The following is a 15,164-nucleotide window of genomic DNA, read 5'->3' on the forward strand; positions in this document are numbered from 1 at the left end:
GATTTTGGTGCAGCAACGATGAAGGAACAATGATACATTTCCGAGTCAATATGATATTTGACTTGGAGAGAAACTTGAAAATTGTGGTATTCCCATCCACCTGCTACCCATAAAAGGGAGATCTCTGCCTAGTATTTATCCCTTAACTAACACGATGGCAGGATTTTCCATTTGTGATCAGGACCGCAACGTTGGAATCATATTCAGGTTCCAACCTCGCACCCTGTTGGGAACAGCCGCCCAACATCAATTTTTGGATGATTTGCCAATTACTGGCCAGAGGGTGCACTCGCCATCCAATTATGGATGACCGGCTCTTGAAGCTAGAGGGCCAAGAGGAGGCCCTCCAGCACTGAAGGAGCTGCAGTCTGCCATTACAAGTAAGGGAGAGAGAGAAAGAGAGAGCACCTCCATCTTCATGCACCCTCCCAGCACTTGTTACAAAAATGAAAACAAATGGCCACAACTGCTGTAGCACCATTGTGAAGGGAATCCCCTCCATAGAGCGGCCTATAGCCACAGCTGTGGCCAGGTAGGTTTGTCTGCTACAGTGGAGCTGTGGAATGGGGAGAACCTCAGAAGTGATCCTGGTGCAATAGCCCCCAGCCTGCTGCAGGGCTTTCACAGGCTGTGTTGAAAATTCTAGTCGGCCTCTGAGCAATGGTCTTCATTGGCCTTTCAGTTGAGCTATCCACCACCTGCAGACAGGTAGCCATCCCAAATCCGATCTAGCCTGAAGGAAAATAGCTGTGAATGGACCAAGACAGGGAAATAAGTACTCAGGCCAGCGTCGGAAATTCCATACATGCCCACCTCCTTTTCTGCCCCCATATCAGAGCCAAAATGTTGCCCTTCATTAATAAAAACCTGTTGCCTTTATTTCATTGCTGTTTGTGCGTCCTTCTTGTGCACAGATTGGTTGCACGTTTCCTACATTACGACATATCAAAGCAGCATTTAATTGTCTATAAAAGGAATATGTCTGAAACCACCGTTTCAATGTAAGGGTCTCTTCACTTTTCAAATTAAAGGCATCTGCACACCAGGTATCCTCTCTAAGGCCTTGCAGGACGGCAAGTGAGGTGGGTTGCTTTTTCCCTCTTGGGAACCTTATGGTCAAAATGAGCTGACATTCTACAGATATAGCTCTCCTTTTAACCAATATGAGAACAGGAAAGATCACATGTTGACATCATGTTAAAGTATCTTGACAAGAATTCTCTCATCAAAAATGCTGTGGGTTTACAGTAGTAAATAGAGGATATTTTCAATTTAAAGAATCATAAGGCACAGAAGTTGATCATTTGGCTCATCTAGCTTCTGCCAGCTCTTTGAAAGACTGGCATCCAGTTGGACCCATTTTCCTGTTCCTTTCTCCAAGTCCAGCAACTTTTCCAAGTATATATCCAGTCCCCTTTTCAGAGCGACTATTGAATCTGCCTCCACTAACCTTTCAGACAGTGCATTCTAGACCTTAACTCTTCATCTCGCCTTTGGTTCTTTTTGCCAATTATCTGACCAAATGAAGAATCTTTTAAGTTAGGCAATACTTCTCAATTTTTTAAAATAGTTGAAGTATCTAAAAGGTCTTCTGCTTGCTTTAATTTAATAGGCTACGCAAGGCCCTTGCAATTCACGAAAGCCAAGTATGTTGGACTTTGTCAACAAAGCAAAATGGGAGGCTTGGAATTCACTTGGTAAAACACCCAAGGTAACTGCTGCTTTATTTTTTTATCATGCAAGTCAGAAGCTTTTTTAAAAAAATAAATAAATTTTGTTCCAAATCAGAATGCCTTTCAGTGACATCTGTGTAATTTAGAATGTTTATCCACATGTGTAACTCTTTTCTAAATAAATGGAAACATTATATGGTAGACAAAACTAATGTGACGGGTGTTAAAATGATTATCAATTGTGTTGTGACCGTTGATTGTTTTCTTTTCTAATTTGGATCTTTTAAGCAATTTCTCCAGTTACAGTGTAATATTCAGCCTGTCACTGAAGAACTATTCTGTCTGCACTTTCATTTGTTCTATATCCCAACCTTTGAAAAACCTCAAATGGCCGTTGAGGCAGCATCTGTGGACAGAGCAAGAGTTAACATTTCAAGTCAATGACCTTTCATTGGAATTGGAAAAAGTTAAGAGTTAATTGTAGAAGTTTTAAGTGAGTGCAAAGTCAGGGAAAGGGAAGGCCTGTGATAGAGTGAAAGGCAAGAGAGATTAAATGACAAAAAAGGATAATGGTGCAAGGCAAAAGGAGAAGGTAATGGAGCAAGTAAAGAAAAAAAAGACGGGCATAGAGGAAGTGCAAATAGGAAATAGAAATTGTTGATTTAACTGAATCCAGAAGGCTGTAAAGTGCCTAAGCGAAAGATGAAATGCTGTTCCTCGAGCTGACATTGAGCTTTGTTAGAACAGTGCAAGAGGCTGAGGATAGAGAGGCCACCATCAGATTAGAATCAGAGAAATAAAACTCCAGGTAACCAGAAATTCATGGTTATTCTTTCAGGCTGAATGGAAATGTTCTCCAAAGCGGTCACTGTATCTGCATTTCATCACCCAATGTAGAGACTATATCGTGAACAGTGAATACAATATACTGAATTGAAGGTACAACATCCAAGTTGTTGTTTCACCTGGAAGGGAGGAGATAAAAGGGTAGATGTTGTACCTCCTGTTCTTGCAGGAAGGTGATGAGTGATCAGTGAAATGTATTTGCTGCTCACATTTTTATTTTAAGTTACTTTTTTTAAAAAAAACCATGAAACTGCTAGTGTTAACTTGATCAAAATGGAATATTTTTTCAAAATATTAGTTCAAATCCACCATTTTAAAGTGCATTGTGTTTGTAAAAATGAATCTGTCCTGCAATTCAATTACAATGGCTGATCTGTACATCATCTCCATTTACTAGCCTTTCTTCCATAATTCAATGCCCTTAACTGATCAGAATCTGGCTGTCTTGAAAAATTCAACTGAGCCTCCACCCACAGCCCCTTTGGACCACATGATCCAGATCTCCACTACTCATTGTGGAGAGTATTTTATTTATACTCTTTGTAACGAGGTGCATTACTTGATGTGATTAACTAGCTGTTGGAAAGCTGAACTGCTATTTTGTAATCCTCTGTTTGCGAATAAGCAGAAGAATAATATTTTCCCTTCTTGAATGAATGAATGAATGAATGAATGTATAAACATACAAATGTTCGAATTAGGAGCAGGAGTAGGCCACTCTGCCCCTCGAGCCTGCTCCGCCATTCAATAAGATCATGGCTGATCTGATTGTATCCTCCTGCCTACCCCCAATAGCCTTTCATCTCCATGTTTCTCAAGAATCTACCTCTGCCTTAAAAATATTCAAAGACTCTGAATCCACTGCCTTTTGAGCTAGAGAATTCCAAAGACTTACAGCCCTCTGAGAGAAATAAATTCTCCTCATCTCTGTCCTAAATGGGCAACCTATTATTTTTAAACAGTGCCCCGTAGTACTAGATTCTCCCACAAGAGGAAACATCCTTTCCACATCTACGCTGTCAAGACCCTTCAGGATCTTAAATGTTTCAATCAAGCTGTCCCTTACTCTTCTAAACCCCAGTGGATACAATCCTAGCCTGTCCAACCTTTCTTCATAAGACATTCCGTCCATTCCTGGTATTAGTCTAGTAAATCTTCTCTGAACTGCTTCTAACGCATTTACATCCTTCCTTAAATAAGGAGACCAAAGTACACAGTATTCCAAATATGGTCTCACCAGTGTCCTGTACAACTGAAGCATAACTTGCCTACTTTTATTTTTAATTCTCCTCACAATAAACAATAACATTGTATTAGCTTTCCTAATTACTTACTGTACCTGCATACTAGCCTTTAGTGATTCATGCACGAGGACACCCAGATCCCTCTGAATTTCAGAGCTCTGCAATCTCTCACCATTTAGATAATATGCTTCTTCACTAAAGAAGCTAAAGCACACAACAATATGCATTTGTATAACACCTTTAAAATAATAAAACATCCCAAGACACTTCACTGGAGTGTTATCAAACCGGATTTAAACTGAACCACATTGGACTTGGTCAAAAAGGCAGATTTTAAGGGGGTCTTAAAAAAGGTGAGGTAGAGAGTGTCATGAAGAGATATTAATGTCTCTAATGTTATTGGAAATTATTTTTAAATTGGACTTGTAGTAAGGTCTGTGTCTGTGTGTGGCTTAATTGGATTAAAGCCAGCTAGTCTGGGTGCTTTGATGTATAGTAGTTTTGAGATGTTAATTAGATAAACGTAAGGAAGTTAAAAGTTGAATAAAACATTTAGAATAATGGGTAAAATCTTGCATAGCTGGGAGACAGCAAGCAATGTGTTTATGTTCCAATAAAATTAGCGGAATGAAAAGGATCACTGTTAGGAGAGGTAAAATTAAAAACCTAGTATTACAATGGAAAATTTACATTGAAAGGGGAAGCTAGTTATAAACAGAAAGGGGTTTTTGTGTATATGTCAGAGGCATTTAAGATCTAACCAACCTGTAAAGCTACAACTGTGTCTGCAAAGGAACCAATTTGCAAGGAGCCTCATTTTGAATTCATAAGGTCAAATGTGCTTTGCCTGGTGTCTGTTTAAAGTCTGTGGGTTATTGTTGCCTTGGTGAAGATTTACCTGGGAGTGATTAATTTGGGGATTTGTTTAAAAGTTATGTTGGTTGTAATTTGTAGATGTGTATGTGTTTAATTTGTTAAATTGATAAATGTTTAATTTAATATTATAAAAAAAAAACCCTCAAGGCTTGGTGGTTTTATTCCTGAATTCAGAGCTGCATCTCAAACATGCCAATTGAAAAATAGGTTATGTTTCCCTCTGGGATTTAAACAACTCAGCCTTTACCAACTGCTGTGTTACAACAGAGTGGTTTTGGGAAGGAATTGCAGAGTTTGGGTCCCAGGCACAGCTATTGATGATGGAGCAATTAAAACTGACAATGCATAAGAGACTAGAATTGGAGGACCACAGAGTTTACTGAGGGTTAGAGATGGAGAAGCCACAAAAAGATTTGAAAACAAGGATGAAAGTATACCTCTGAAGTTGCTTTTTTGGTTGTGGTGGTTGGTTTTTTGGTTATGTAAAAAGGGAAAGACAAAAAACAGGTAACTATAGGGCGGTTAGCTTAACATCCGTCATTGGGAAAATGTTGGAATCCATTATAAAGGATGTAATAGCAGAGCATTTAGAATTACATAATCTAATCAAGCATGGCTTCATGAAGGGGAAATCACGCCTGACAAATTTATTAGAATTCTTTGAGGAGGTAGCTAGCAGGATAGATAAAGGGGAACCAATAGATGTAATATATTTGGATTTCCAAAAGACGTTTGAAAAGCTACCGCACGTAAGGCTACATAATAAAGAGCCCATGGTGTTGGGGATAGTATGATAGCATGGATAGAAAATTGATTAACTAATAGAAGAGAGAGAATTGGGATAAGGGGTCATTTTAAGGATGGCAACCTGTAACTAGTGGAGTGCTACAGGATCAGTGCTGGGGCCTCAATTATTTACAATATATACTAATGACTTAGATGAGGGAAGTGAATGTACTATTGCCAAATTTGTGGAGGATACAAAAATAAGTGGAAAGGCAAGTGGTGAGGATGACACAAGGAGTCTACAGAGTGTTATAGACAGTTAAGCGAGTGGGGGAAAAAGTGGCAGTTGGAATATAATGTGGGAAAATGTGAGGTTATGCATTTTGGCAGGAAAAATAGAGGAACTGAATATTTTTTAAATGGAGAAAGACTGCAGAAAGCTGCAGCACAGAGGGATTTAGGAGTCCTTGTGTGTGAATCCCAAAAAGCTAACATACAAGTTCAACAGGTATTAGGGAAGGCAAATGGAATGTTGGCCCTTATTTCAAAGGAAATGGAGTGTAAAAATAAGGAAGCTTTGTTAAAACTATACAAGGCAAGAGTTAGACCACACCTAAGATACTGTGAACAGTTTTGGTCCTCTTGAGCTAAGGAAAGATATACTGGCATTGGAGGCAGTCTGGAGAAGGTTCACTAGGTTGATTCCGGGTATGGAGGAATTTTCTTATGAGGAGAGGTTGAGTAGGTTGGGCCTGTCCTCAGTGGAGTTTAGAAGAATGAGAGGCAATGTTATTGAAACATATAAGGTTGTTAGGGAGCTTGACAGGGTAGATGCTGAGAGGTTGTTTCCCCTTGTGGGAGAGTCTAGGACCAGAGGGCATAATCTCAAAGTAAAGGGTCACCCATTTAAAACAGAGATGAGGATGAACTTCTTCTCTCAGAGGATAGTTAATCTGTGAAATTCTTTACAGCAGAGGGCTGTAGAACCTGGGTTGTTAAGTATATTCAAGGCTGAGATAGACAGATTTTTAATCGGTAAGGGAATCAAGGCTTATGGGGAAAAGGCAGGAAAGTGGATTTGAGGATTATCAGATCAGCCATGATCTCATTGAATGGCGGAACAGACTCGAAGGGCTGAATAACCTACTTCTGCTCCTACGTTTTATGGTCTTATGGTTCACATCTCTGACTAGTTTATTCAACTTGCACCTGTAGCCTATAACATTAGGAACATAGCACTTAGGATCAGGATTAGGCCGTAAGGCACTTCAAACCTGCTCCACCATTCAATAAGTTCATGGCTGATCTGGTTGTGGTCTCAACTCCACTTTCTTGTGCCCTCCATAACTCTTGACTCCCTTGTCCATTAAAAACCTGTCTTGCTCTGCCTTGGATAAATTAAATGACCCAGTCTCCACTGCTGTCTGGGAAAAAGAATTCCACATACTAATGATAAGAGAAACTTTCTCCTCAACTCCGCCTTAAAAGATAGACCTCTTATTCATAAGCTCTGTACCCCCTAGTTCAATCCTCTCCACGAGGGGAAACATCCTCCCACTCATTTCCCCTCAGGATCTTATATGTTTCAATAAGAAAACCTCTCATTTTTCTAAACTCCAATTGGTATCGGCCCAACCTGTTCAACATTTCTTCATAGGATAAGCCCATCATTCCCTACTCTTATATTCCATTCCCCGTGCAATAAACATCAATATCCATTTGCCTTCCTAATAATGTTGTACCTGTATACTATTTGTGACTCATGTACCAGGACACCCAGATCTCTCTGTACCACCAAGTTCTGCAATCCTTCTCTATTTAAATAGGATACTGCTTCCCTGTTCTTCCTGCCAAAGTGGAAAAGTTCACATTTTCCCATGTTATACTACATCTGCCATTTTTTGACCCATTCACTTTACCTTTCCCTTTGCAGGCTCTCTACTTCCTCTTGACCTATCTAGCTTGGCGTCATCAGCAAATTTAGCTACCATATATTCACTCCCTTCATTCAGGCCTTGATGTAGATTGTAAGTACTTGAGGCCCTAGCACTAATACGTTACCCCCTACACCATGTTCACTTATCTTGTGTAGTAATCTTTGATGTGGCACCTTATCGAATGCCATTTGGAAATCCACGTATACCACTTCTACAGATTCCCCTTTATCCACTTTGCTTGTTACTTCCTCAAAAAAACTCCAATAAATTAGTTAAACATGAGCAGGATTTTTAGGTCAGCGTGCAGGTGTGATTGGCAGGTCCAGGAGCGACCGGGGAATGGACCACTGACCACGATCGGCCCTGACCACAATTTCACGCTGGCTGGCCAATTAACAGCCAGCCAGTGTTAAGCGGCGCTGAAATGCTCAGCACTGCCGGGGTGGGGGTGGGGGTGGGGGTGGAAGGAGGGCGGAGGCAGAATGAAAGCTCCCTGAAGGCAGAGAGCTGCCTTAGGGAGCTGAAGACTTCAAAAGTATTAAATGAAGACTTTAAAATCAGAACAGTCACCTGAACATAACATGACAATTCTGTCGACAGATTTTAATTTTTTTAAATTTAATAACGGAAACCTCCTCCCGCCCTTCAATGAAGTTTCATGAAGAATGTAAAGGCCACCTAGCCAATTCGCTCGTCCGCCAACTATAAGGTTGGATGGACCACGGAAAATCGGGGACAATTACAACTTTAATGGACTTAATTGCCATCATAATTGCTGACAGGCGCGCTCCCGACCGAAATATCGTGTGAGCGCAGGATGACATCAGGACGGTCACCCAACGACATTGTGCATTATTTTACGCTCAAGCAGGCGCACACCCGACCTGAAAATTCTGCCCCATGTTTTCCCTTTCACAAAGCCGTCTTGATTCTGCCTGATAACATTATGATTTTCCAAGTATCCTGCAATAACCTCCTTAATAATGGATTCTAGCAATTTCCCTATAACAGATGTTACGCCAAATGGCCTGTAGTTTCCTGCTTTCTGTCTCCCTTCTTTCTTGAATAAAGTTGTTACATTAGCTATTTTCCAATCCACTGTGACTCTTCTGGAATCTAAGGAATTTTGGAAGATCATAACCAATGCACCTACTATCTCTGTAGCCACTTCTTTTAAGATCCTAGGATGCAAGCCATCTGGTCCTGGGACTTGTCAGCCTTTAGGTCCAATAATTTTCCCAGCACCTTTTCCTTAGTGATAATAAATGATTTAAGTTCCTCTCTCCCATTTGCCTTCTGATTTCCCAAGTATCTTTGGGAAGTTTTCTGTCTTCTGGAGTGAAGACAGGCACAAAATACCTGTTTAATGCTTCCACCATTTTTTTTGTTTACCATTATCAATTCCCCAGACTCGCTCACTAGAGGACCAAAACTAGCTTTAGCTGCTCTTTTCCTATTTAAGTACTTGTAGAAACTTTTACTATATGTTTTTATATTACTAGCTAGCTTTTTCTCATAGTCCCTCTTTATTTTTTTTTAGTCATTCATTGCTGCTGCTTAAAATCTGACCAATCTTCTGACCTACCACTAATCTTTGCACAGTTGTACAGTGTTTCTTTCAATTTGAGTACAATTTTTAACTTTCTTATTCAACCACAAATGATGAGGTTATTGATTAACCCTGTCTCATTGCTCATTATCAGGTCTAAAATCGCCTGCTTCCTGGTTGGGTCTAAGAAGTACTGCTCTAAGAAATTATCCCGCATACAGTCTGAGTTCATTTTCCAGACTACCTTTGCCAATCTGATTCTTCCAATCTACATGTAAATTAAAGTCACCCATGATTATTGTGGTACCTTTTGTTACATACCCAATTTATTTCTTTCTGTATACTCTGTCCTACATGTAACTACTGTTAGTGGGCCTATAAATTACTCCCACAAGTGATCTCTTACCTTTTATATTTCTTATCTCTACCCAAAATGATTCTGCATCTTTCTCTGTCAAGCTAAGGTCACCTCTCATCACTGTACTAATGACATCCTTAATGAACAGAGCTACCCCACCATCTTTTCCTAGCTTCCTATTTTTGTGAAATGTCAAATACCCTTCAATATTCAGGTCCCAGCCTCGGTCATCCTGCAGCCATGTCTCTGTGATGGCTATCAGGTCATACATGTATACGTATTTATTTCTATCTGTGCTAACAATTCAACCATTTTGTAACGAATGCTGCGCACATTCAGATACAGAGTCTTAAACTCTGTCTCCTTACCATTTTTGCTATCTCTGGCCTTACCTGCTGCTGCACTCTTAAGTTTGTACTCTCTGTCCCTGCCTGCCACAATCTGGCTATCTTTACCCAAATCTCTACCTTGCCCTAGTATCTCGTTGTTATCCTTTGATTATATAGCAAAATATTGTTGCAGTACTCCTGGAATTCAATCTTCATTATTAGAATTGTGATCATAATTTTAACACTTAGACTTAGTTTCTCTGGTCTCATGTGGGACAGTGGGCAGCAAGACTCCGCCACCAGCCCAGCCCATCGCAGTCTCTTTCACTCCAACCCAGGTGGTGTTTCATTCTTAAAGAACCTCCTTAAATGTGCTCCGCCAGGCCTCCTTTGGCCAGTCCCTTCTCCTTCCATCTAATGGTGTCCATTCTACTGCCACTCTGGCAGGCCATACATTCAGGAGGCAAAATTTGTGTCCACCTAGCCTGAGTCATCTCTCCATCACAATGTCCTACAGGTGCCTCTGACCAGTCCTCCATAGTTCTTCTTCATACTTTCTCTCCATGTATGCTCAGAATCTTAGGTAGGCAGCTCTGGTGAAAGACGTCTAACTTACCTTTGCTGTTCTCTTCTATGTCTCGCTGACATAGATTGCAGTAGGTACTGTTATGGACATGTAAAGTCACAGCTTCATGACCATGTTGATGGTGTTGGCTGCCCAGATTGTGTGGAGGCGCTGGAAGACCAATGCCGCTTTGTCGATTTTTGTGTGGACATCGATTTCTATGTCACCCTCCCTGGAGATGTTGCTTCCTAGGTAGGGGATGTGGTCAATGTTCTGTTGCCTGATGGTGATGGGAGTACCTTGTTGCCGTCCATTTGTCATTGTCTTGGTCTCCTTGCAGCTGGCCAACTTTGGCACTGCTACTCTCAAGACTGGTAGTCATGTTTTGGAATGTATGCGGTTCTTTGGCCAGCAAGTCAAAGTCATCTGCGAAATCCAGATCCATAAACTGGTGGTGTTGCCATAGAATGCCAAATTCTGTACCCACCATTGCCTTCCTCATGATGAAATCAATAACCAATAGGAAAAGGAATGGAGTGAGTAGGCAGCCTTGCCGTACTCTTGTGATGATGTTGAAGGAGTCTGTGGTGCCTGCGGTGTTCTTGACACAGCAGCTGGAGTCACGGTACAAGGCTTTGAAGATGTTAATATACTGTGACAGGATTGTCTTGCAGAGTGACTGCCAATAGACACTACCTTTAAACGCTACTATTCCAAAATATCAATTGTTGGGAATGAAAAAGCTAGATCAGAATTGCTAAGCATGTTTCATTACAGCTGAATCCTGTGGATTCCTATTATTCCAAGTTGTGCTTTGTAATTTCAAGTACGCTGCAAAGAAAGTTTGACAACTTCTTTGATCCATTTCCACTGTTCCCACTAACAATTTAATATAAACTGACTCATGCTTTTATCAGAGGCACCATTTTCATAAAGTATGGAATTTCACTACATGGCTAAGATGAAAGAATATTCCGGACAATACAAACTTACTTTGTTTTTGAAATTTGTAGGAGGAAGCTAGACAGAAGTATGTTGACCTCATAGAAACATTGGTTTCTGTAGAAGTCCCCACCCAAAGTGAAGCAACCGCCACAGGAGATGTGAAATCATCATTCCAGACAATAAATGTCACAACAGAAAACAACATCACCACGATTCTTCTAAACAGGCCAGCTAAAAAAAATGCTATTTCTGTTCTGGTAAGACTAATGATTTATTGAATCTCAATTCAATTATTGAACTAATTGTTACATCATTGCCTTCACCTTTTGTTATATTTATTAATATCCTGTATTGCAGAAAGTCAGTCAATATGAATGAGATGTATATTAGAAGTTTCAATATGTTTAACTCTTTGCAGAACCAGTGTTTGTACTCCCCCAGTCAGCTTTCCGGATCCAGCAGAACTTGTCCTTAGCAAAATCACAGATTACATACTATGTGACAGTGACAGCTAATCAACCCTTCTCATTCTTCTCTATCTGGCTGCACCCACGGACACTGTTGACTAAACTATCTTCCTCCAAAGCCTTTTCGCTGTTGTCAAACTCGGTGGGCTTGCCCTTGTCTGATTCCATTCCTATCTATTCAGTTATAGCCAGAGAATCATTTGAAGTGGCTTCTCTTCCCTCTCCTGCCCAGTTATCTCTGATGTCCTCCAGGGATCTATCCTTGGCCTCACCTATTTCTCATTTACTAATTTCCCCTTGGTGACATCATACAAAAGCACAATGTCAGGTTCCATATCTAGGCTGATGATACCCAGCACTAGCTCATCACCACCTCTTTAAAATTCTCCACTGCCTCTGATTTGTCACACTGCTTATCTAACATCCAGTACTGAATTCAGTTATTGGAAATTTTCTCCAGTTAAATATTGGGAAGACCAAAACCATTGGCCGGAATTGTCCCAGATTTGCTCCAAGTGCAGTGACAGGCGGGAAAAAGAACATTTTATCCACCAGCCACAATGGCGGCTTTTCACGCCGTGTCATCCCAATCCCACCTCATTAATCATACATTCCTGCAGTTTCGCTGGCGGGTGGCCTCCGATTGGCCCGCCATGCCATCACCTTGCTGCTTCCTCATGCTGGGCACCATAATTCAAGTGCAGCCACACACACACCTCTCAATGCTTCCGGCCCAGGACTGCTGCACTGAACACACAGCCCTGAAAGGCAAGACGATTGCAGCCCCCGATTCAGTGACACATCCCTAGAACACCTTTTGGACGCTATGAAGGCCCACCGTGACATCCTGTACCCCAGCTTTGGCTGCAGAAGGGGCAGTAACATCATCAATCCAGCTAGAGGAGTGGTGGCAGCAGTGTTCAGTGCCAACACCCTGCAAAGGGGACAGACACCCAGTGCCGAAAGAGGATGAGTGATCTTCTCTGTTCTGCCAAGTTAAGTCACCCTTCTTATCGCTCTCGACCCTCACATTCACAAGCCCATCAGGGATCTCACTCACTGCCAGTTCAAGGGACATCACTATTCACACTCTCACAGACCTTCATTGTCCTCATCCCATCCTTGGGACCACTCACCACCCACATATCCCAGGCGTACTTATCATCTGGCCTGGCAAGCGTCCTGCTTACACTCTTTCCATCTATCTTCATGCAGGACAAGCTGGCACACAACAAAAGGGAGAGGTCGCAGACTGGTGGAAGAAAGCCTGAAACCAAGGTCCTCACAACCTTTGAAATAGTCATCCAGCTGGCCGGCGAAGATCTGGACTATTCCTGTGCTGACGGTGAGGTCGATGGTGCTCAACCAAGTGAGGATCCAGCAATGCAACATCCATCAGACAACCATGCTGGACTGATGTGTCCTGTTTCACAGGCCACTACCATGCATTAATTATCCCTCATTTCTTTCGTAGGTACATTTGGGAAACAGCCGAGGGATCCACGACCAGATCCTCAACTCGAGCCCTGAAGACACCTCAGAAGAGGAATCTGCTTAAATCCTCATTGGAGAACCATCACAGCACTCACCCACACCTTCCACCAGCGCAGAGACACACACCTCAGTGGGACCAAGCTTTAGAGTAGCTTCGGGGTCACAGTCTGGTGAGCAAATTGCACTGTCTAATTCACAGCAGGCAGCATCAGGGACTTCCTAGACTTCCCGCACCCTGAAGATCGCTGGAGGCTATAAAATCTGCTAAGCCTGAGTCAGATGACAAGCCTCTGGACTCGGTCATACCTCAGTTGCTGGAGCTGCAAAGGCAAGCTCAGGAAGGGATGTTTGTTGCACTCCTCACATTTCAAGGCACAATGGAGGAGTCTGTCAGCCTTCAGTCTGAGGTGATAGCACCGGCCTGCCAACATACCGAGGTCAAGACTGGTAGGATGGCGATCACCATGGAGGCCTTGTTCCAGGACATCGGTCCTGCACTGCTGCACAGGCTGAACTCCATCGCTAATGCCATAGTTGGCCTCGAACAGTATCCATGTGAGAGGGCTGTGGGGCAGCTTGATCTCGCTCCAGCTTCCCTTTCTCCTCAAGGAGTCAGCTAGGGGCCCTCAGGCCCCCATTGGGAGGAGTTTTTTTTAAATTAATTCATAAGAAGTTTAATTGTCCAGAGCTGATCCATTGGTGTGGAATTGCTTAGCTCTGTCTATCACTTCCTGCTTCTGCTGTTTGGCACACAAGTAGTCCTGTGTTATAGCTTCACCGGCTTGACATCAGTTTTTTAGGTATGCCTGTTGCTGTTCCTGGTATGCCCTCCTGCACTCATTATTGAACCAGGATTGACCCTGTGGTTTGATGATAATGGTAGAGTAGGGGATATACTGGTCATGAGGTTATCGATGGTTGTGTACAATTCTGCTGCTGCTGATGGCCCACAGCGCCTCATGGATGCCCAGTCTTGTGTTGCTAGATCTGTTTGAAATCTTTCCCATTTAGTAGGTGATAGTGCCCCACAATACGATGGAGCGTATACTCAATGTGAAAGCAGGACTTTGTCTCCACAAGGACTGTGCTGTGGTTACTCCTACCTATACTGTCATGGACAGATGCATCTATGACAGGCAGGTTGGTAAGGATGATGGTAAGTATATTTTCCCTCTTGTTGGTTTCTTCACCACCTGTCGCAGACCCAGGCTAGCAGCTATGTCCTTTAGGACTCAGCCAGCTCAGTCAGTAGTGTTGCTACTGAGCCACTCTTGGTGATGGACATTGAAGTCCCCCACCCAGAGTACGTTCTGTGCCCTTGCCACCCTCACTGCTTCTTCCAAGTGCTGTTCAACATGGAGGAGCACTGGTTCATCAGCTGAAGGAGGGCAGTACGTGGTAATCAGCAGTAGGTTTCCTTGCCCATGTTTCACCTGATCCCATGAGACTTCATGGGGTCCGGAGTCGATGTTGAGGGCTCCCAGGGCAACTCCCTTCCGACTGCATACCACTGTGCTGCCACCTCTGCTGGGTCTGTCCTGCCGGTGGGACATGACATACCCAGGGTTGGTGATGGTGGTGTCTGGGACATTACCTGTAAGGTTTCTATAGGTATGTAAAGAGAAAAAGATTGGTGAAGACAAATGTAGGTCCCTTACAGTCTGAAACGGGGGGATTTATAATGGGGAACAAAGAAATGGCTGACCAACTAAATACATACTTTGGTTCTGTCTTGACAAAGGAGGACACTAATAACTTACCAAAAATGTTGGGGAACAAAAGGGTTAGTGAGAAGGAGGAACTGAAAGAAATCAGTATTAATAGGGAAATGGTGTTGAGGAAATTGATGGGATTGAAGGCCGATAAATCCTCAGGGCCTGATAATCTACATCCCAGAGTACTTAAGGAAGTGGCCCTAGAAATAGTGGATGCATTGGTGGTCATCTTCCGTGATCCTATTGACTCTGGAACAGTTCCTACAGATTGGAGGGTAGCTAATGTAACCCCACTATTTAAAAAGGGAGGTAGAGAGAAAACAGGGAATTATAGACCAGTCAGCCTGATGTCGGTAGTGGGGAAAATTCTAGAGTCCATTATAAAAGATTTAATAGCTGAGCACGTGGAAAACAGTGGCGGAATCGGACAGATTCAGCAT

General features: G+C 42.4%; 1 protein-coding gene across 1 annotated transcript in view; it reads left to right on the forward strand.

The window, feature by feature from the left end:
• eci2 (enoyl-CoA delta isomerase 2) overlaps positions 1-15,164 on the forward strand; it is a 154,973-nt gene that overhangs the window by 85,831 nt on the left and 53,978 nt on the right. Inside the window, exons 3-4 of the mRNA XM_041185124.1 lie at positions 1,613-1,711; positions 11,117-11,305. Coding sequence (XP_041041058.1) covers positions 1,613-1,711; positions 11,117-11,305 — 288 coding nt within the window. The remainder of the gene's footprint in view (positions 1-1,612; positions 1,712-11,116; positions 11,306-15,164) is intronic.

This window comes from Carcharodon carcharias, chromosome 3, assembly GCF_017639515.1.
Source record: "Carcharodon carcharias isolate sCarCar2 chromosome 3, sCarCar2.pri, whole genome shotgun sequence".
NCBI classification, from domain to species: Eukaryota; Metazoa; Chordata; class Chondrichthyes; order Lamniformes; family Lamnidae; genus Carcharodon; species Carcharodon carcharias.